The sequence below is a fragment of the Homalodisca vitripennis genome, chromosome 4, assembly GCF_021130785.1.
Source record: "Homalodisca vitripennis isolate AUS2020 chromosome 4, UT_GWSS_2.1, whole genome shotgun sequence".
Classification (NCBI taxonomy): domain Eukaryota; kingdom Metazoa; phylum Arthropoda; class Insecta; order Hemiptera; family Cicadellidae; genus Homalodisca; species Homalodisca vitripennis.
The window spans coordinates 93,256,080-93,279,115 of NC_060210.1; the positions used below are offsets into that span (position 1 = coordinate 93,256,080).

A 23,036-nucleotide genomic window follows, 5' to 3' on the forward strand; every position below is an offset into this window, starting at 1 on the left:
CCTCTACAGCTGTTGATCAGCAGAGATATGGCAACACCGCTTCAATTGTCATTGATCTATTTTGGTACGGGCTGCTCTATTTTATAATAGCTATGTTTTATTTACTTCTGGGACGATATAACTAGACTCAACTAGGTACACATAGATATATATTTAATTGTGAAACATCTGCAAATATTTGTGAGCGTAAATGCATATAACACGGGACGAGACGAATTTCCAAAGTAATTTTGTCGTTTAGAGAGGCCCGAGGTGGCACTTTTTTCTGACGTCGTCGTGAACGAAGTGTTGTAGCACGGCACTTTTCCACCGCACGCCGTGTCGCGTCGCCAGACTTCAGAACCGATTGGCTACGCCCGCTACGCCGCCGCTGACCCGGATGTGATGGCAAATGAATTGTCCTGGCGTTGACAATGAGTCGAGTCTCTGCAGAGCCTTCCACAGAACTAATGGCACCAGAAATCACGACCTCTAGTAAGTAAAGTTTCAAACTGGAGACATTATGCGTGAATGATATTTATTCGTAGTTAGTAAATCCAAGTTTTTCAAAAAAATTATTAGCTATCGCGGTGTTACTAGTAAATGTGTTGATTTTCATTTAACTTGTATCGCATTCCCTTCAGTTTTTCACGATTGTCTGAGAACAACTCTATGTCTTTGGCAGCATGGAGTATTGATCATTAGCGTAACGAAGTTGAAGTGGAAGTCCTAAAGTACTAAAGATGCAGATACTTGAGTATTAATGCGACATTTTTACAGCATTCACATGGTAGTGCGGTGTGGTGAATGATGAGCAAGCATTTTCACGATGAAAGATTTGTTTTTCCAACATGTCAATTGGAAAAACGATATTGTCTACAACGTTGTAACAAAAATGTTTATACTGTTCATTGCATATTTCCTTAGCTGTTACTCCAGGTAGATGAGGCAAACTATTCTGTAATTAAACATATTAGAACATGTGTATATGCTAAAATATAGCAAGTAAATATTTTAATCCTAATTATATTTTTTAGCAGTCGAATCGATAGTGATATAATGAACAGTTACGATGTGGCTTGATTCTTCCCCACCATCGAGGTAACAACTGGTGCAATTTCGTTTTAAAAAGGGCGCAAAAAGCTGAAGCGCAGGCTTGCCGCAATAAAGGTTCACCAGTGATAGTTAAGGCACACACTGTACGGCAAAATAACGAGGTGTATTTAGTGGCAGTTGGCCTGTATCGCTGCGAGCGAAAGTACCTTCCACCGCGATGAAGCAATCATCGTGCGCAATGACAAGTGGCCGCAATGACAATGGTACAGTAAACCATCGGGAGCGATCATCAGACTGATCCCGCACTTAAGTGGCACGTGGCGGGAAATGGTACGTCTGTACCGGCACGGTGGGCGGGACCGGGGTGCATTTAGAGCATTTTTTTCACCCCCGTAATGGTCCATGAGGGTTGACAACTCGGATGACCCGCCAACTATGCATTAACATTATAGCTCGTCCAAGCCCACTCGGTCCGGTAGTTTTTGCGCGGTTAAATATTAATTGAACCATTACGTGCCATTATCGTGTTTACGTACCAGGCGGTGCGGTGGGTCGGGTGATTTCGAAGACGGCTGTTAGATCCAGCACTGTGGAAAATTGAGATCTTTGAGGGAATAAAACGCAGTGAACTTCACCAGTAAGTAATTGGACACTGATATATATTTTGTGGAAACTGGGCAAAAAATAGACTCCAAGAATTTGTGCTGCAATTGTTTTCCACTTTGCAAAAATAACTAATTGAAGTATAATCACTGACATAGGTAATTACAAAAACTCTACTAGAGCAATTCTCCAATTAATATACATTTTCAGAAGACCTATTTTTAATACTTTAGACATTTTCTCTGAATGTATTAATATGTATATTGTGCAAATCAAAATAAACTCAAAATAAATTTAATTTTGATTTATGAGTACATTTTGAGATTAGCAATACGAAATGAATATGTATACTACTCCTATATTTTATTTTTATACCAGCCTAAAGACTGTACTGTACTCAAATTTCCTTATTAATGCTTTACCTTATCTACTGCACATTTGTTTATTAACGTATACACATTCTGAGTATCCAATTAACTTTGTTATGTATGACAAGTTCGAGAGTCATAAAGTCATATTTTTATCAATAATTCTTTACTATGGTATATTTAAACACAAAAGAATGGCTTTCAGTGTTATTTTGTAACTCAAAACTTGCAACCTCTATGTTATGTTTCAAATAAATTATATGATATCATTCAATAACGTTGAGAATAACCGTTATTGAGAACATGTTTTACTGATTTATCAGAAAATTCCGTAGATTTGATCCATTTTACTACAAATCCGAAAATGGTTATGTAAGTTACGCAAGCTAATAGTGTTTTATCAGCTGAGGCATGAGAGCAGAAAGTCAGCTTATCCTTGTAGATTTCGTAATATCTCAATTATTGAGTGACATTCTGCGAGTACAAATGCAAGATTTGTCCAGAACCACTGAAACATGCCATTTACATCGGAAAAGTACAAATCCAAAGAGATGCAAAGATGAAAGGCGTTTAATCGTTGCGAGATGAAATTAACGAGGCCTGCGAGAGAGCGAGGTGTGAGAGCCAATCAAGAGGTGTAGCGGGTGCGCGGCCGTGTCGCCGTGTCATCTGCGGATGACGGATGTGGCGAGAGACAAGGAGCTTGCCACCTCGACGCTGCCTCAGCCGCCGCACAGTCAAAGCGTCCCTTGTGCCTCGCGCCGCGGCCCAAACCTTAATTAGACCACATTCACAGCTAAATGACGCCGATAGAATCGCACATTCCGACAACAGCTGAACACTCGTTCCGTCACCAAGGACTGGGAGCTCCGCCGAGAGTTCTCTATCGAACACGGGTTAGAGATTGGTGAACATGAACAATTATTGGGTAATAATAAGTCGGTCGAAAATCACATCAAATTATCCTGATTCCATGTGATAACTTAAACATGTCAAAAATTGACACTTTCCAAGTTGCAATGAGGCATCTTCAACTAAGAAGTTCCAAATACTCTTAATTTTTTATTGTCTTTTAGAGGACTCTTAATTCGAAAGAGTGCGTTAACGACTGTGGAAGAACCTTCGATTATATTACCTTCGATTATGTAACGGACTGTGAGAAGATATTTCATCGTGTGCTAAAATGTTAAACATTTATTTTAAACGCTATCTAGTAGCAAACGATGGAAACAGTAATAGTAAATATTATACAAACTACTAAACGTGTGATACTGAGTAAGCTCTGACGATAACAAACAATATCCAATATTTTAGGTGTAAAAACAAACTGAGGTGATTATTGAAAGTTTCAAACGGATTACAACTCTAAACAAAAGACTTAGCATGGTAACGCTATCTTCAAAACATTAATTTACCTCACAACATTCGGTACATGGATGCAAGATTTATTATATTTATAAATCAAAGAATCGCCCGTAGAAGTTTATAGCACGAATTTGGATATAATAGTAGTTATAAATAAAAATGGTCACAATTCTATTCCTTTAATGAGGATCTCCCGCCAGTAAAAGCCATATGACATTCCATTTTTTATTTAACAGATGTCGCCTTCGTACAATCCACACTACAATGTCCCAGATAAAGACTACAAAAGCCTCCAAGCCGCCACAAGCCGCTGACAGAAGGAACGCCTCTATAAGGCGATTACAACGCGAGTGGGGTGGCTTGGGCGGCGATCGGACATCGATGGGGTGTTTATCTGTTATCATTGGCCCCTGTTTTAATTTGGCAAGCCTCGCGAGACCGGTCGCTGTTATCTGTCCCTGGCGGCTCCCTTGTAATTGATTGTTGTCTAATCGCCCCCTCCCTCACCGGAGTGTCCCGGGCGCCCCGGTCCCTGGGGCCTGCACTGCAGAGTGTCCTGATTATCGGGCTGTAGTGACAGATTTGGACATGAATTATTCAACTTTTCAGCTGACCGAGTTGAACTTGTCGTTAACTACTCTGTGCCAGTAGACCACTTATGTTTCGGAAATGTTTTAGGCTAAACGGGACGCTAGCTTATTGGATCAACACATAGCAAGAAGTAAGTGATATCGCTGTTGAAACAAGTTCTGGTAGAGCAAAGACATGCGTTCCGTATCCCTTGTATTCTTTTTTTATTTATTTCATCATTATTATTATTATTGACATTTGGCTAAGATTTTTAGGACAGGAACAGGCACAACAAGAGGAAGATAGCTTTGAGATTACTCGCGTATTTGCCACACGAAGAAGGTTGACAGGCACTTTATATACTTAGTATCTGAGAAGGTGTACCGTTTTCCCTTGCTACTAGACTATCCAGCCGGGTGAGTACTACTATAGAAACATAACAAAATTGCAAACGCCTAATGGTGTTTAAAAATGAAAAGTTAAAAAGAGTAAAACTAAAAAAGGGAAGTAAAAAGTAAAAAAAGAGACACATTTAAAGCTATCTGAAGCGTTTTTTTCTCAAAATAACTTAATCACTGTCTTAAACTGTCTTTATTGAAGTAAACAGGGGATGATGATAAGTTTGTTAAATTTGTATTCACTTTATACATGGAAAGTTTAACCTCATACATAAATAAACTAAACTGGAAACTAATAAACTAAAGGAAGATGTTTTAAAGACAACTATTTTGTTAATATACTTACACGAGAAAAATATAATTTGCATTATTATTGTTATTGTTACTATTGTGAAACCTAGTAAGAAGAAAGAAGGCATAATGATGTAATTTAAAACGTAACATGTGGAGCACTAAATTCTAGACGACGTGAATAGAACAGCGTTTTCTGAAATACAAGTAAACCCTTACTGTTTGTATCGCCTGTTGTTAGCCCTCTTGCAATAAACGTTGTAAACATGTATCGACATTATAGTAAGTATCAGAATGCGTAGTAACATTTTTTGCTAGGTGTGAGATTAAAGTAATCCCCTTTTTTCATTAATATAAATTACTGAAACTATAAAACAAGGAGATTGTTACGTTGTAAAGAAGAAGATATCTTATAACAATTATATATAGCTCAATAAAAATGCTAATAATACTTTTTATTATCGTGTATTTTTTCTGATGTGCAAACATAACAATCGGCTACTATAACTATTTGAACATACAATAAACCTTGTACTAATAATAAACAATATGGAGCGGCCTGCGTTCATAAGAAGATTAAGTCACTGGCATATATAATGAAGATTATTTATAAAATCTGTGTACACTGTTAATTTTGAACATTATAATATAAGCTAATGTCAGTGTCAGGTAGCTAACTACTTTTTAATATTAAAAGCACATCCAAAATTCAAATGAGGATTTTTAGATACTATATAATCAATTATTTAGGAATGAATTATTATAAAGTTGGTTTTATAGTGGTGTATTAAAAGGAAGTACGTTTAACTACAGAATAACTACAGAATAGTTTTAATAATTGTGGTGATGTAGTTATGGAGTGACATAAACTGTAGCGTAAAAATTCGTTTGATAATAAAACAATATGAGATAGCTCTATTTTATTCTATATCAAAACGTAGTGGTTGGAAAAGCATTACTATCCATTACGAGTCCATTACGAAAGTGCAGAGTTTCAGAATGCGAGATACGATAACATGTGTGACTGAAAGAAGAAATCGAACATAAAAAGTGACAAAATAGGTCCTTGGGTGACTCCAAACACAGCTGATTGTCGGTCGTTTGGACGCTGTTTTTGGGCAGTTTGCGAGCCGCTCGCCGTGTCAGGAGCCCGGGGCGATGATGGGAGATAGGAGTTTCATAACGCACGGGACGGGACGGTGCAGTGCGGGACATGGACCCTTCACACGTTATCAGATCCTCGCCCATCTGTTGGGCAAGTGTTATTGCTACTAGTTGCCTCGTATCAGCAGAGATCGCGCCACCGGTCACTGCCAATTAGTCGACATCTGATACCGACTGATCAGCCTAGCCTTTCACACTTTTACTTCCCCTCCCCCATTCCTCTTGATGAATATATGCATCTCTCGATTCTGCGGTGCATCATCTCTCGCCGATATCTGGTAGAACCCGCCGTGTCTCCCTGCCTGGCAGTTTCCGAGACCTGTAGGAGATAGTACGGCAAGAGAGGAAAGAAAGCTTAATAATGCAAGAGCTGATTGAGATTTTCAAGCTTCATTGTACGTAATCCTTATCAAATAGCAATTCAGTAGCACACACGTACATAAATTATGTTGAAAATACGTCTGGTTAATATCATAGTATCGTAATATATACGTTTTAAATGCCACCTAATTATTGCTTTGCATATTATATGTATTATGGTAATAAAAGCGTAAAAGTATTATTAGTAAATGTCATATTAATAATATAATTTAAAAACAGAACCATCCCAGATAAAAGTAACAGAACACATATACTAGATTGAAAAGGAAAGCATTCTGAATTAACTGAAATCAGTACGAAGTGAGGTTTATACAACTTTTGTAGATGGTTAATAGTGTAATAAGCAGCCACTTTTCAATTAAAAATAATTTGTCTATTGATTTAACGTAAAAACATAAATAATACGTTTAGTAAAGAACCCTTTACTAACATGGCACCAAAACAGTGTTGTCAAAAATTGTTTCCACCATGTTTGCCTCTACCTCCCTTTCTTTTAATTTTTTAAATATTACTCATAATATCCCTTTAGTAATAAGGCTTCCAATATAGTGTTTACTTAAAATTGCACTGAACTTTGAACTATGTTCCGTTGCCCATTGGTATAATTGGAATGAATAGCAAAATCAAGTATATTATTTCCAAATAAATTAGTTGCAGCAAACTTACAAGTAAAATTCAACCCCTATTTCCCTCTAATACTGTATTAAACATATGGATAAATTGAACTAAAATTAGTCAAACAGACTGTCCTTGTTTTCATTTTTAAATTTTTTATAAAATGGGAAGTGTGAACCGCTGCGACAAGTAAAGTATAAGCCAACTGAAGTAGCCCTGTCTAGGCATTACACCGCCAGAGTTCGCTACTTCCCATAACGTAATTACACGAAGCCACTCACCATCCCCTCCCCTTCCCTCCTCACTGCTACCAACCCTCAAGTCGGTGTCTTAAAAAGCACCTTCATTCACTCCCTTCCAGGAATTCACCTCTCGTTGAGAAAAATACAGACTGCTGGAATCGGGTTTATTGAAACAAAGTTTGAAAACTACTTTTGGCAACTATATTCGATTATACTTTATAAACTATACAAATTGTCCAAAGTTCACACAACACACCTATATAAACCAAACCTTTATTAATTAGAATAGTTTATATCAGTATCATTGCAAGTAGTCAATAACATAACAAGTGTTTGAACAGGTTGTGAATGGGGATTATTGTAATAAATGATGGAATAACACTCTTTAATTAGTTTAAGAGTGGATGTTTTTTTATCTAGAGTAATTAATTAATATAGCAAGACGATTCCGGCACAAACTGTAACATTTAGGATACACAGAAGTCAAATGAAAGGTTAATCGTTTCGAAAACACCCTCGTTTGAAATCTATTCCCAAACCTTCAATTGGATGAAATAGCCCACCGCCATTCGCAATTAAATTACAATGTATAATGAAAATAAAATAAATAACGTTACATTAAGATTTATTGACAAATCAGAGGGATGAAATCCCTTTAGAAATAGTTGGCAAAGTGTACACATACCTGTAAATAATATATTTCTACGTTTCACTAAATATTTCTAAAGGGATTCCACTTATACGTCGTACATAACACATAGTACAAGAAGGATCACACATAGACATATTTTGTAACTTCTATATATTGTATATCTTTAATTAAATAAGTGGATTTACGACTGTCAAGCCGTCTCCACCAATCAACCTCAAGAGATATTTTTATCTTTACATTATAAAGAATATTGTATCACAGATGTGCTGATCCCTCCAAACTCTGGGACACTATACAATGTTACGTATCTCAAGAAGGAAGCGAGCGTTTTCTTACATACCTCGGTGGCATCACCATGGGCTTCACTGACTGTGTGCACGGGTGGCTCTTGTATCTGTAGGTTTGACCGTATCGCTGCTGGATATACAACAAGGTAGGAATACGCCACACCATGTGTCGCGTAACACGCTTCGCTGATGTTCAATACAAAATATAAAGTCTATAACTCATTCTATTATTGGCAAGTGATAATCATATAAAATTTGTGCACACCCCTGCGAGCAAAATAGATTTTGCCTCAGCCTACTGAGTGACAGGCTTCGATGATGCTAAGCCAAATTCCATGGTTGGAAATGCACCATCGCAGATTAATTCTTGCCCATGTAAAATTGGTTTCACGCAAATCAACATATGAAATATTTCTCGGCATATATTGCTACATAATATATTAACATTTTTTCGTTAAATTGGTTGTTATATCGGTGCTTTAATAATAAAACGTCTACACACAAAGTCACCATAAAATTACTTAGCATACGTGTTAGGATAGTTAGACTACATGTGTTATTATATAATATGGTAAAATGTCTTATGAGTGTTCTGAGTTTGTTTACAAATTTATCTATTATGTTATTTGTTAACGCTCAACCAAATCCCATGGAGTCACCATTATCGAACTTAGAGTTCCTAATATATACATGAAGCTTAATGCAAAATTTCAAGTCTATAGGTTAACTTGTTTTCGAAATATGGCGTGGACAAACAGACAGAAATGAAAAATGTCAAGCTCCTCGAGAATAGGCTCCGCTGAGCTTTAGCGAAAAGGGATATAGGAAAGTCAAATGTTATGTTATTAGTCATTTTCCTATCTGACATTTTCTTTTTAATTATAACTATCCCATACTTTAATATTTTCTCATTTATACTATTAAACATGCTATATTATTCTACAAGACCCACGAGTAACCTGTAAATGAAGCGTTTATATAAAATGGTTTTCTTTTTAACCCCTGAACTCTCTGTACGAAGGGTCCTAAACGTACCATTAAATGGGTTTTCTGAGCTATAAATATATAGATAATATATGGATAATATAGCGGGAGTGATGTGGAGCGATTGATTTTTCTAAGATAAAGCACATACCAATTAGATTCTAATTGAAAGGTGATCTGAAAAATATAATAATCTAAGAATTTTACATCACAAATAATGGCAAAGCAAAATTCATTTCCCCATAATGTGTTTTATCCAACCGTATTACTGAGGCTTAAACAGAATATTATACCGTAACTAAATTTTAAATAAATACCTAAAAATGTCTTAAAAACTAAAACGCCACCCCGTGGACTTACGAAGTTTGATATTATACAATTTAAGAACGTTGAATTGAGTAATTTAGATTTTGAAGTCAAACGAATAGCTTTATGTGTACTTATTCATTATGCCGTGTCTTGTGTATCTCCTTCCGTGCTAAAGAAATATAATGCTGGTTTGTCAATCTAAATGTCTTGGAGAAATATAATTCGAAGAAATATGTAATTTTTGTTCTTCTAATGAAAATATTACAACATAAAAACGACACATAACTGTATTGGTTGTGCATAAAATCAATGTTTAAATTAATATTATAATTGAAATAAGTAGACCCGGTTTGATTACAGTTTATCGACATAAAAACCCAACTACTCTGTAAAAAAAGAAAATTATAGCTTCGTATTAAAAAATAGCAAAGTTATAAAACTCACAGATTTATTCGCATAATATCTGAACATAGGAACATTTTGTGGATAATATCTGCATATTTGTCTTATGTTTATTTGTAATATATTTACATATTTACATTAACTCGCCTACCAACGAGCTGTCTACCCATTTCATTTCAACTATGTTAATCAACCAAACTAAAGAAACACAGATTGACGGTGCTACCGTCAATATTATAGAACTTGAGTGATCGTGTGAACATCAGCTCAGAACCTCTCAATCTATACAAGTGAAATTGGCGAAAGAAACTATTATTAGCTTCATAAATCTTATTTTAAACTTAAATTAAAAATTTAAGCAAACGTTAAAATTAACGACTTTATATAAATCATAGGAATTAAGCTCTTCCATAAATAATATATAAAGATGTGAATAGCATAAGAATTGTTGATAAAATATAAGCCACACCTACAATATTAAAATAGATTTGTTAAATGTAATTGAAGAAATTAATACACGTAGTTTTATTTGTTCCATTACTATTATTATTTGCAAATAAAAGATTAATTCAGATTTATTGTTAGGTTTATCACCAGTTTAATCTACAATAGAAAGATGAAAAATTGGTTTCAATGAAGAACAACTTATACAATAATGGAGCATTGCTCTGGGAAAAAACCAACAACCTTTCCATACAAGCAACAAATTTGTGGAAACCCAAATTTGCCCTACATTTTAAACTTAAATTAGTTTAATATCATGAATGATGTAACAGCATAAATTGAAACACATTAGCAACTAAGTTATAAAGTCAGTTTAAAAAGAATAGTATGATTATTTTACGTGATGAACAAATTATGATGGCATACAGCATGATGCACTGTTATAAATTTAAACAAAAATATACTTTTTTTAAATATACCAATTCCATATAATATTTTAATACAATATATTTGAGGCACCCTACGTAAGAGAAAATGTCCGGAAAAAATAACCTAAATTAATAAAGTAGATTAACCGTAAAATTTAGTTTCATATCCACGAAGTAAAGAAAACCAATTGTTGAACTCAGGGCAGTTAACGTTTACAAGATTATAATTATAGTTAAAGTTTATAATTATACATTTTAGCGATTTTAATCAATCATAGATTAGTTTTTATAACAATTTTAATAATACTTTACAACGCATTGAATTTAAAGTAGGTCTACTCCATTTACAAGAACAATATTGATTATATTTTCATTACGACTACAAATAACTATCTGAATATATATGTCATGTACGTTTGATTCTTTATATTTCAAAACAAAACTGTAAAGTTGTATTATTATTATTATTTCGTTTATAGCAGTAGATCTTATACTGTACATTTAAATTTAAATAACAGCCAAAGAAATAAATGTTTCAAATATCGTTCTAAAAAAAGTAGTAATATCGCTCGAAATAAGCTATTTATGACAGGTTTTATGGTATCCATTTTTTAACTGTCAAAAACAGGTTTGTGCACATTTAAAACAAAATACAAAAATAGATACAGCTTATAATATTAATTGCGTGCTTTTAAATATATATTTCATTTTAATGTACTAGTTATTTATCATTTCACCACTTAGTTTGCGGTTTTAGTCTTTGATTAGATTCAGAAGAGCAGGCGATACCGGTTAATCGTTTAAGCAGTTTTTCTAGTTTTTTATTAATTAATTGGTGCAGGTTTTCAAATGATGCTATACCTGAGTTTTTGTGTAACCGTCCCTTGAAAGTATATACCAGTAATATTGTTTTGGGTATAAAAGATGAACATGTTTTGATTAGTTTTGCCATCCCTGGTATAAAAAATATTGTAATAGCCGTATTTTAAAATAATCCTGCATCCATTAGCAGTTTTTGTTCAAGAAATTCACTTATAATATGAATATATTCAACCGTAAAACATTGTTATTGGGTAATAACATCACGTTTCTAAATATTTAGTGTTCATAGTTGTGTTTAAAAACAATAACAAAAAACTGTTAAATTTAACTTAAAAGCTGAGCCCTATAACACGCAGTTCACTGTAGAATTGAAAGAGGATACAGTTAGAATGGATAAATAAAAAACCCGTTTTTTATTAGGGTTTTTGACTAAATCATGATGAGTCATTGTGCCTATAAACTTATGGCGTGTTTAAAATAACTTTCCTCATTTATAAAACCTAAGATTTATTTGCGAAGACTTAAAAATACATTTGTTTTAGAATAGAAATCAACTATCAGCGTTCACAGGTAAAGTTTCTGATTTAAAATGGTCAGTTCCGTTTTCAGATTGAACTATTCATATTCAACATAACGTGCGAATGGTTTTTGTATAAAATACGTGAACTAAAAGCATTAGTTAAAAAAACATACTAACAAATCCTTCACTCAAACACGAGATAACAAATCTATTTCGAAATCCAGCGGAAGAAACTTTTAATTTTAAAATTTAAGAAGTCATAAATCAAGTGTTGTGTACTTTCCTTTTCTTACAATTTGTTAATAATGAAACCAATTACAAAATAACTGTCTATTATCAAACTATTTATAAATCTAAAGTATACGTGTTAATGGTATAATTTTATCGCAATTTTGTAATGCGCGTTTTTATATTTTATTTTAACTGTTACCAATTTATGAATATTACTGACATTATTATCGTACTCCTCTGGTTTGTACACTATGTTTATTATAATTCTATCTTTATTTATTTATTTTTGATTAATAGCCTGCTAGTATACATTTGATTGATTTGTTGCTATATTTTTTGTTATATTTACTTTAACTGTTGTTTACTCTTAAACATTTAGTGCCATAGTTTTAGTTTTTTATACTATTAGTCCACTGCATGTTATTTCAATTATTATATTGCTGGATATTTTCTTTTTCTTGGACTGATACTAGATTGAATTTATATGTCTTTGAATGGATCGAAGAACGTTGTTTGATTTTTATTTGCCAAGCTTTTTATAACAAAGAATTTATGTTAAGATAATTATTAAAAATAAATAAACATAGGGCTTATATCTTACGATAAAGGTAACAAGGAAAAACGGAATTAAAATACTAGTAAACAAAGTTAAATTAATTAATTAAGTTTTATTAAATTAATAAAACTATTACCGTTATACTAAGTAGAAACAAAATAGATAAAACAATACGTAATTGTATGGAAATGGATAGCAACAAAACAGTTTGTTTACATTTACACCGAGTTGCCAATTCGTATAATGATGCTTTCTTAACGGATAATTGATTTAATTAAAAATTTTCGTACTTAGTTCTGTTTTGTGTGATATCTTCAAAAACAGATTGAACATCGGTTTCGCCATCGTTACGTCATTAAAGAACCTAGTAATGCAATAATTTTAAATGTTATTTTAGCAATTTTATTAAACTTATAAATCCCATTAAATGTACCACTGCTAAATGAGAAAAAAAAATTTTCACACTGTAGCGTATGTATTCTAGTTAATAATATGTTTAATAATGCCGGTTTACGGTACAATTGAGTGTTCATCTCCATACGTTTGATTTGTTACTTACTTAAAAATAAAAATGTTGAATTTAAGGTATTTTAGGAACCAAACCCTAAAGCATTTCTATTCCTAATAAGCAAAGAAAATAACGATTTTGAGAAAGGTTTATAACATTTAATGGGAAATATTTGATCCGAGGAAAATGCAGACTTTTCTTTTATGGAAATAAAACTAATTACACTTCCGCAAATAGATATACATGCATTATACTTTTGGTGAAATATCAGAGAACAATCATGTATCACTGTGACCTCGCAATCGATAGAAAACTGTTATGTTCATGCGGAGTACATAGTTTGGTATAGTTACAAAGAAGAGTAGCGACGATGATATTGTCGGCACTGACGACTTACATGTGTAGTATTCCATCATGTTCTGATTGTAGCGGTAGGCCGTGGAGAGATCCATGGCGGGAGACCTCAGAGAGAACAGACCGAAGTTTGCGGGATCCAGCTTGAAGTTGGGGCACCTACTTCACAGTCTGGGCATCGCGACACTTACACACAGCACACTCAGGTACAGAGTCGACTTCAACTTGATCTTGGGCCTCTTGCAGGATTTCATGAAGATAGGCAGGAGGCCACTTTTGAAATTATGATTTGCAAACTTAGTTTCAAAAAAATGTATAGAGAAAAAAAAATTAAAATCAGAAAAGGAAATTCACAAAATTAAAAATAAATTTAAAAGTGTCTTAAAAAATTAAATAATTTGTTATCACAGTAGGAGCCGAACGCCGATCGCGGGAGGACGGAAATATTTTTGGACTCGATTAGTCGCCCGGGGCAGCGACCGTGATTCCGAATTTGACAATTACCGTTCGCGCTTACCGATCCGTTCTGCCGGAACGACCTACAGAAAGCGACTGTACCGTGGAGCGCCGGACGGGGTGCGAGAGAGAGAGGGATGGGCGGGGGGAGGGTGGCAGAGTTGGACAGTGAGTGAATGAGTGTGTGTGTATGTGTGAGTGTGGTGTCACCGTGGTGGGGGGCGGGCGGGGTGGAAAATAGCGTCGGCCCGCGGGGCGCCGTGAGGGGGGGGTACGGATGTGAAAAGCAAGGATTCAACCAGCATATAAGCAGTAACCGCAAAAGAAGATGAACCGAAAAATCTTGAGTGGCGAGGTTCCCCTGTGAAACTTGCTCCTCCACCCTCCCCTCCCATCACCATCGCCGTGCTTACCTTCTACGGGACTACATCTGAGTGATCATCCTTCATACGATTACACCCTTGTATCTGTTCCTCTACCACACTTCCCTCACTACTTTTACCTCATTTCTAGTGTCGAGTTGTACATTTGTGTGGTTCACAACCAATAGTCCATATAACTTTCTTTCTTTGAAAATTCGATTTAAAATATTATTTGCAAAATGCCTACCACTGAAAAAAATTCAACCCTAAAAAACTCAAGAGCGTCTAATTATTACTTGACATTGTTGGCAAACTATAGTTGGTTGCTACAAATAGGTTATATTTTCATTCCTTCATCACCTACGTCACTACAATTTGTTGTACGTGTGATATTAAAAATATTATTACTTTAGAGTAATCTAACGATTTTGGTGTTATTAAGTTGGCTTATATCCCGACAAAGTACGCTACTCTTAGTGTACAGTAGTAGTTATAAAATGTTTGGCGACCGAACATTTGGTATCTTTAAGCGTACGGTTATAAAAAAAATCACACATTTATGACGCATTGTATGTTTTGTAACATCTATCATGTTTAACGTTTTAATAAAACAAACTGTACGATAAATGTTTTAATAGTGTAATAAAAACAATTTACACATTTAAATTCATCGGAAACTGTAAATATGTTAATTTTATGTTTTCCTGCTTGACAAATGCTAAGTTTAAATCTCCGACACTAAGAATGTTCTGTTTATTTTTCTGTTTGTTATATTTGTGTATCAACAGACACGGAAAGCAGTTCCATATCGGGTAGCCGGCAAAGCGGCGGTAACCATGGCACACACGGCCACTTGAAGTTAACAGTTGACATAAATTAAACAAGCATAAAAAGGGAAGAAAATGAAAATCATAACTCTGGAAACAAAAGGCCGTTACGCGACAACGACAACCCTCCGGCTGTGATTGGTCGGGAGAGGGGGCGGGGCCACCCTATCACCCTACGGTAGGGGTGAGGGGAGCGGCACAAGCGGTCCCGACACAGTCCTACACTACAGACACTGGGGTGGCGGTACATCGGCGGAGCACAGACAGCCTATTACATACATACGCCTAAACATTGCTCAGCGGGAGCGTGTCAGACTTTAGTACCTCACTGGTACTTCACCTAGCTCTGAGCGTAATTCTTGTAAAAACGGTACATTAAATGGTGTTACCATTCACGACACTGTTGTACCACTTCAATGGCACAAAATTCATAGGTTACCTGAAAATAACTTCCCTATGGTTAGGGTGTGTATTTTTCAAGAACTAAGTAACAATTTTGTGTTTTGTTCCTAAACCGAAAATAGAAGCTTAACACAAGTTTGGATTTGGAATAACATGTTCTTCCAGTAACTATCGGCAATATAGTGATCAAGTAGTATAAACTTCCAACTCCTTTTACACCGATGGTCACTTGTAACTGCTATCAACCTCTTTACTTTTCTAACTAGAATATTGTTCTTAGCTCTAATTAGGAATAATAAAGAAATTTGTACATAAAGAAGTAAAAACTGTTCAGTTAATGAATTCCGACAACACTTCAATATTGTATACTCGACTTCTTGCTAATTAATTCGTACTGATATAAGATTTTTCAAGTGAAAGATTATAAATACATTTATTACACTCGAAAGCACTTTTAGTTGTTATAAACATTGTCGATCAAGATAAAGTCACCCAGTTCAGTATAAGATATAATTTGTAATGCGATACATGTTTATCAAAAGAGAGGGGTCTATGTATCATTTATCGGAAATAACACTGCATCGTGAAATCAAATGTGCATTATTATGCAAATGTTATGAACATATTCAGAGTATTCGCCAGGAAGAAGTCTTTAGAAAAGATAACAGCTTAACTTTCTTTTGGCTTTCTAACTTGACTTTTTGGGTGTGTGGAAAGTGGACCTCTAAAAGTAGTGACCGCGCTGTCGAGGCTAAGCTAGGCGGGGACACGAAGGCGGGAAGCCGCTGCAGGCAATCTCCCAGAAACCGATACTGCTGACATAACCTTGGATTGTATGTCTGCGACAGTGAGGCCCACGGCTCCATCCCTTCACACAGCTCACCTCGCTCAACCGGCCGTCACTCAGTCAGATCAGGTTTGGTCGGTCGTGTCACAATTCCGAGCGTATTCGGTTGGGGGAAATCGGAACGGAAAACTCTTAACCACAAAGGTTCTCGTCTGATGTGTTTGTTCATAGTCCTTGGTTCAAAGCCATCTTAAGTATGCAAGAGAGTCCGTGGTACCACAGATGTGAGGTCGAGGCTGTGCAGAGGAAAATCTTTTGGACGGCCTCTAAGTTTCCGAATGGGGTTGGAGTAGATGCGCGAAATGAGCTTCCTGTTCATTCAGGTCTTGCTTCTGAGACTAGCAGTAGTGTCTGTAGATTCGTTTTTATACAGCCCTACAAGTTAATACGTCGTACAGGAAAATATAAGTCAAAATGTTCCTGTTTGAACTTTTCGTACGAAAAAATATTTAGTCCATACATTTGGGGTTGGTACCTGACAATTAGACGAACCTACATGATCAACTAAATTGCTTTTGGGTTGTCACTGTGTGGCCGATTTTTCACACTCAAACACTATAAATATTCTTAACTCACAAAATATTTTCTGGCTTTTTCGTAAATTTTAATTATCGTGTATTATAATTCGGATGTAGTTGGCCAGTGGGATGGCCCCAATTAGATGTAGTGTTAAGTGGAAGCTTCGCTGATAAAGGAAACGTTTTATTTCGGTTAGATTGAGTTCACTGATTAACTCTATTTAAGTAGCGATCACGAGACTTTGTAAATCGACTGTTTTTTAAATCCTGTTTACACTGAAAACTGTACGCAGTACTCTAAAAAATAGCAATAAAACGGGTAATTTATAAATTGCATACATTACTAAAAAAGCAAACACATTTCAACCTATTATAATTTATTAAAGTAATCACTTCGAGACATAATAGTTGAGTCGCATTCTGGTTGAACATCACGTAATTGATATGACTGTAGTTAACGATGATGCACGTAAGATAACAACGCTTTTACAGGTAATTTAAAGCACGTAATCGAACTGTTATTGCAGCTGTTGCAGTCCTTAGTTTACAGAGTACATTGACAAATCTCTAAGGATGTATGGTTTCTACGTATTGGTTTCAAAACTGATACAACCAATGCTGCGAAAGCATTGCTGAGGGACGTTCTGGATCATATAAGTCTGCGATATTGGCGTTTCTTATGGAGGCTTTATCCACTCGGACGTAGTAAACTTGTCAGAGGTTCTACTCGTATAATCGTTGCTCAATTGTTTTGTTCTAAATTCTATTTCGTGTCATATTTTTGGAGCATTCTCAATATTTCAGTTACATTTCGAAATTCCACAAACATTTATCAATGGCCAACTGTACTTGTAACTGTAAATGTAGCTGTTTAGAGGTTTGATTGGATATACAATCTTTATAACCTGTATCCAGAAAGGTTGCCATTAATTGTCATTGACTTGCGATAAAGGTCAGACATGTTCAGGAGTGAGAGAGAAGTCAACAGTTAGTCCGACTGGATGAATGCGTTTATGGTATATTGTTCACAGTAAGGTTTATTGTCCTCTAAAGGATTCATTCTAAGCAAATAAATTTTAAATAAAGCACTTTGGAAAACGTTATAGTAAGAATCCATTAAGCAATCTGAAAATAAATTGGTGGACATATAACAATTATTTTAGAACTTTATGAGTTAGGTTACATATTTTAAGGTTTAAGGTTTTACAAATATTATAATTTCATCTTCAGAAGGTTAAAAATGTCGTAAATTATGTACACTTTTGAAATTTGAAGATTGAGGGTCGTGATCGAAGGATATGAAAACAAAATGGTAATAGTATTATTATAAATGATTCAATAGGTACCTACATGTTACCTCTTGTGGTACTCTCACAATAGACCATAATGATATATGTTCCAAATATATTGTACTTTACAGTGAACCCCTCTCTAAGTGAGTAAAACTGGTATTCTTAAAAGAAAATTAAAATCACAATTTAAACGCACGCCCGATCGTTTTTAGTAGCTCGGTAACTGGGACTTCCGCTTGTACAATATTTGTAACCAGACAAAAACATTTACTGAGTCTGATATATACTAAGAATTATTATAAACTGAATTAGATGACGATTAACAATGTACATCGGAAACACAGTCAATGATTCAGAGGGCAGTCCGACCATTAGGCGCGTGCGTACGCGTGCGAGGGCACTTAGTTCGGGGAGGGTCCGTAATATATCAGGATCTTCTAGACAGAATATTAATGTTTTACGTAAGAAAATGAAGGAAAGAAATGTTGCGTAAGTATAAATGTAGTAAATCTCCTTGAATAGCCTTATTTGAAATGTATTATTTGCACTTTAATAACATCATTGACTGGACCAATAAACCAATTTCTTAGCAATCAAAAACCATCAAGCAATTTTTATCAAGATACGTACATTTCCGAGTTTGTGGAAATGCAAAACAGGATGTAATTGTGTATTATATGAATTTCATAGTTTATTTGTTTTTTAAATGCAATTATTGTGACATTTTGTGTTAAGTTACTTAAATTACCATGTTTTTAGTTTTGCAGATTTGTATAACACATTTTCTGGATTTCGTTGCAAGACTAAGAAAAAATTAAGTTAATATATTTTTTATGTAAATTAATTTTCTGTAATAGCGTAGTAAGTAGAACACCAAGTGTGAGGAACGCATTGACTTATGTTTTAGTTGTTTATTAGAAGTTATGGAATCTTGCAAGTCCGCGAATTACGTAGGCAGGTTGCTGGTGGCTTTTTGGACACTCCAGATCAATGCCGGAACTCCAGCCGCAGCTTCCTCCAGAGCGCTGAGAGCCTGGACTGCTGGAGACTCTCACCTAGTGGAGCTGCGGTCTGGACACCTGTCACATGACACCCAGCTCGCTCCGCTCTCACACTTGGCCGGCTGCCGCTATAGTCACTGCCCATTCATACATTCACACACATCCACCTCGCGAGATCTTCATTGCGGCAATACTGTAATACAATATCCACTCGGTTAATGACTACATGCCCGTTCTCTGTTCCGCTACGAAAGAGTATATTCCATTATGAGACAAGTGTCATTGAATGTAGTACCTATTTCCTGGACTCGAATAGTGTATATTCATTTAATTTTTTTAATTTCATTTCAAAAAGATTTTATTTCACAATATGAAACAAAAATCACAAGAGATTAATACAATCAAATTAACCAAACAGTATAAAACCACCAATAAAAAACATATAAAAGGTAATCAAAATACCTAAAAATATAATTTCATACTAGACTACATTGTTTCATTAACAATATTTAGAAAGTACTCACAATAATCCAATGAAAATAATATAATTTCTTTACTTTAAAAGTGATTGAATGTTGTTAGGTGTTATATTTTGACGTAATTCAAAATAAAAAATCTTAGAGCATTTACAGTAAAATATTTGTTGAACACAGTTAAATTTGGTTTTGGAACCGGAACAAGCAAATTTCTGAAATTAAGTCTAATAGTAATTTTAGAGCCAGGTTTGTAATATTATAATATTATGTGGCTATTTGTTGAATAGCGATCGTTCTGTAAGATCACTGTAAAAAGACATGGCCTACGTCAATAGACTACACGGAGTTCACGATAAAAATCCATTAAAAATTAAAAATTGTAATTTTAAAAACAAAATTTGGAAAAAGAGTTCTTTGAGATTTAATAAAGTTGGGTAATTTAAAGGCACAGAGAATACTTTCTATAATATGCAATTTCCATAGTTTTTTTAATTCAAAGAAAACAACGTTCTGTATTAGGTTTGCGACGTTATTGTGCAGTTGCAACTAGCATAGTGTTCTTGATTTGAGTTTCAAACGCCACAGAAATGTCAATTTAAAGATTGACATTATTCAACAAACGGTTTGTAGTTGTAAGACAAGAAGAGTTAAAGGTGTGATTTAAATTAGAAAAGGAATAAATCTTTTCTATTTACACAGTTGAAATGTGCAGTAGACGAGTTTTAAGGGAAATAGGATTTCGTTTAATGTTTATGCTTACATTTGAATCACATCTCTAGTAGCAGAATGTTATATATTCTGTAATAATTATATTTTTAGCAGTGATATGACGAGTTATCATGTTTGTTTTATATGAAATTGACTATGTGACAAATACTCTTGGAGCTCGAAAGACAACCGAGCCCTAAACACCAAAGTATCGGACTGGACGGGCAGTTAAATGAGATGAGAAACTCTTCAGTTACCAAAGTGTTACCACGTGTTTACAATGTAATCCCGACTAAGGAGCCAGAATCGGATCATTGCTGTAGGGATCACTAAGAGCTCTGCTATTGTCCACGAGTCAACAACCCGCGGGAAGTGGCGAGGGGCGGCGGGGAGCGGGCCGCCGAAGTCACCCGGAGGGTGTGAAAGAGGCCCAAAAGCCAGGGAGGGTCGGGCAGGGGCTTTGACAATGATAGCTTCTTTTGATGAACTGAGAGCGAGAATATAATGGCCCCACTCGACTATGTCATGAGACCCAAGCTGCATTTAACGCCACAACAACACCTGCTCTACCTGGGCAGCGTGAGGGACTCCTCCCGTGTGTTTGCGTACAGACTGACTGAGCAATCAAACACGCTGTTGAACATGAGTTTATACAGTTCCCTCTCCACGTACAACCTCACGATTTGATTAGATTCGATATAATCCAATCTATAACGCAGTGGCAGATGCCGAAATACATCATGACATGGGTTTATATAGTTCCCTATATCTCTCCACGTACAACCTCACGATTTGATTAGATTCGATATAATCCAATCTATAACGCAGTGGCAGATGCCGAAATACATCATGACATGGGTTTATATAGTTCCCTATATCTCTCCACGTACAACCTCACGATTTGATTAGATTCGATATAATCCAATCTATAACGCAGTGGCAGATGCCGAAATACATCATGACATGGGTTTATATAGTTCCCTATATCTCTCCACGTACAACCTCACGATTTGATTAGATTCGATATAATCCAATCTATAACGCAGTGGCAGATGCCGAAATACATCATGACATGGGTTTATATAGTTCCCTATATCTCTCCACGTACAACCTCACGATTTGATTAGATTCGATATAATCCAATCTATAACGCAGTGGCAGATGCCGAAATACATCATGACATGGGTTTATATGGTTCCCTATATCTCTCCACGTACAACCTCACGATTTGATTAGATTCGATATAATCCAATCTATAACGCAGTGGCAGATGCCGAAATACATCATGACATGGGTTTATATAGTTCCCTATACTTCACTATTGTTGTATTGTGGCCGTTGTTGACAATAAGGACAACGCCACACTAAAACTTCAATTTCCCTACTGGATTTGCGTTTTGGATTTGGGACAATTCATCTATACATAGTTAAAATTCCAACTGAGAAGCAAGGACCAAATTACACTTCTAAAAAATACATCCTAAAGGAATGTTATTCATACCTTAAGTAGCCAGATTATGTTATAAATTACATAAAATAACCGAATAAACGGATTGTATGATTAATCCCATGATTTTACTCGATTCACTATTAATTCTTTATTTTGGGATTAAAATTTACGAAATAACATAAGCTACAGCGTTATGTATAAAAATATAACTCTAAAATTATAATGTTAGATATCTAAATTAATTTTAGGTTATAAATTAAAAAGGGGCATTGTTAAGTGATGTACTATAATAGTTATGGGGAGCGATATTCGAGACAAGGTCAGCACGTTAAGATTAAAATGTAAAACTTCCCTACATCCATAATGGTTCATCAATTTTTTAAAATTATTACAGAATCAGCCTTTCAATATATACGTACTTTCCAAGATTATATCACATATGTGGGATAATGTTTACTAAATCCGGTTAATACAGAATGGTGGCAATAGGATCTAAACTAAAAAGTATTGTGAGAAAGTTATCTGCTACTGTAATGATTCATTAACTAGCAGGGTCCGCGAATAGCAGACCACTTACAAGAAGTGGACAAAGTGGAGGAAAACAGAGAGGCTACAATAATAGTCGCATTGTTGCCACACAGATGAGTTTAGACTGACATTTCCCCTCTTCGCCGCACTCAACAGTAAACCTGGTGTACAAGCCGTTAGCAATGGCAGCCGTTTAGTGGCATGTGTCGGTGTCAATGTGAAGCACTCGGCGACACCACATAAATCCGTCAATGTTGAGACCACCCACGCAACGCCACCTCCACCGAGCGTAGCGAGCTCTGCTCCTTGATGTCGCGGTTCCCGGGAACACCACAAATCTCGACCGCATTAGTGCGGCTCGCGCTCGTTAACACCGGAGGGTGAGGGAAAGAGTGGGGTTGTAAATTAAATAGTCCGTTGGCGTAGTGGCTGCTGAGCGCACGTGGTCAGCAAGTACGTGCCGTGCAGTACCGTCTTCCAGGAAGAGAGGTTATAGTTGACTAGTGGATACTGGAAGTAGATTGAGTACTAAACAGTTTGTTAGCCTCAGAAGACTGCTTGCTACATCTGAGAAGAACTTTCTAACCCTATCTAACGATTTAAAACTACAATGTAGGAGTATGCCACATTATGTGTCGCG

General features: G+C 35.5%; 1 protein-coding gene across 7 annotated transcripts in view; it reads right to left on the bottom strand.

Moving 5' to 3' along the window:
* Nucleotides 1-23,036, bottom strand: part of LOC124359773 (paired box protein Pax-5) — a 181,550-nt gene that overhangs the window by 63,271 nt on the left and 95,243 nt on the right. The window contains exon 1 of one of the 7 annotated variants that reach the window (XM_046812792.1): nt 13,573-14,089. The exons of the other annotated variants lie outside the window; for them this stretch is intronic. Within the exon in view, the coding sequence (XP_046668748.1) occupies nt 13,573-13,627 (55 nt within the window). The 5' untranslated portion in view covers nt 13,628-14,089. Of the gene's footprint in view, nt 1-13,572; nt 14,090-23,036 lie in introns of those variants that run through there. 7 annotated transcript variants of the gene reach the window in all.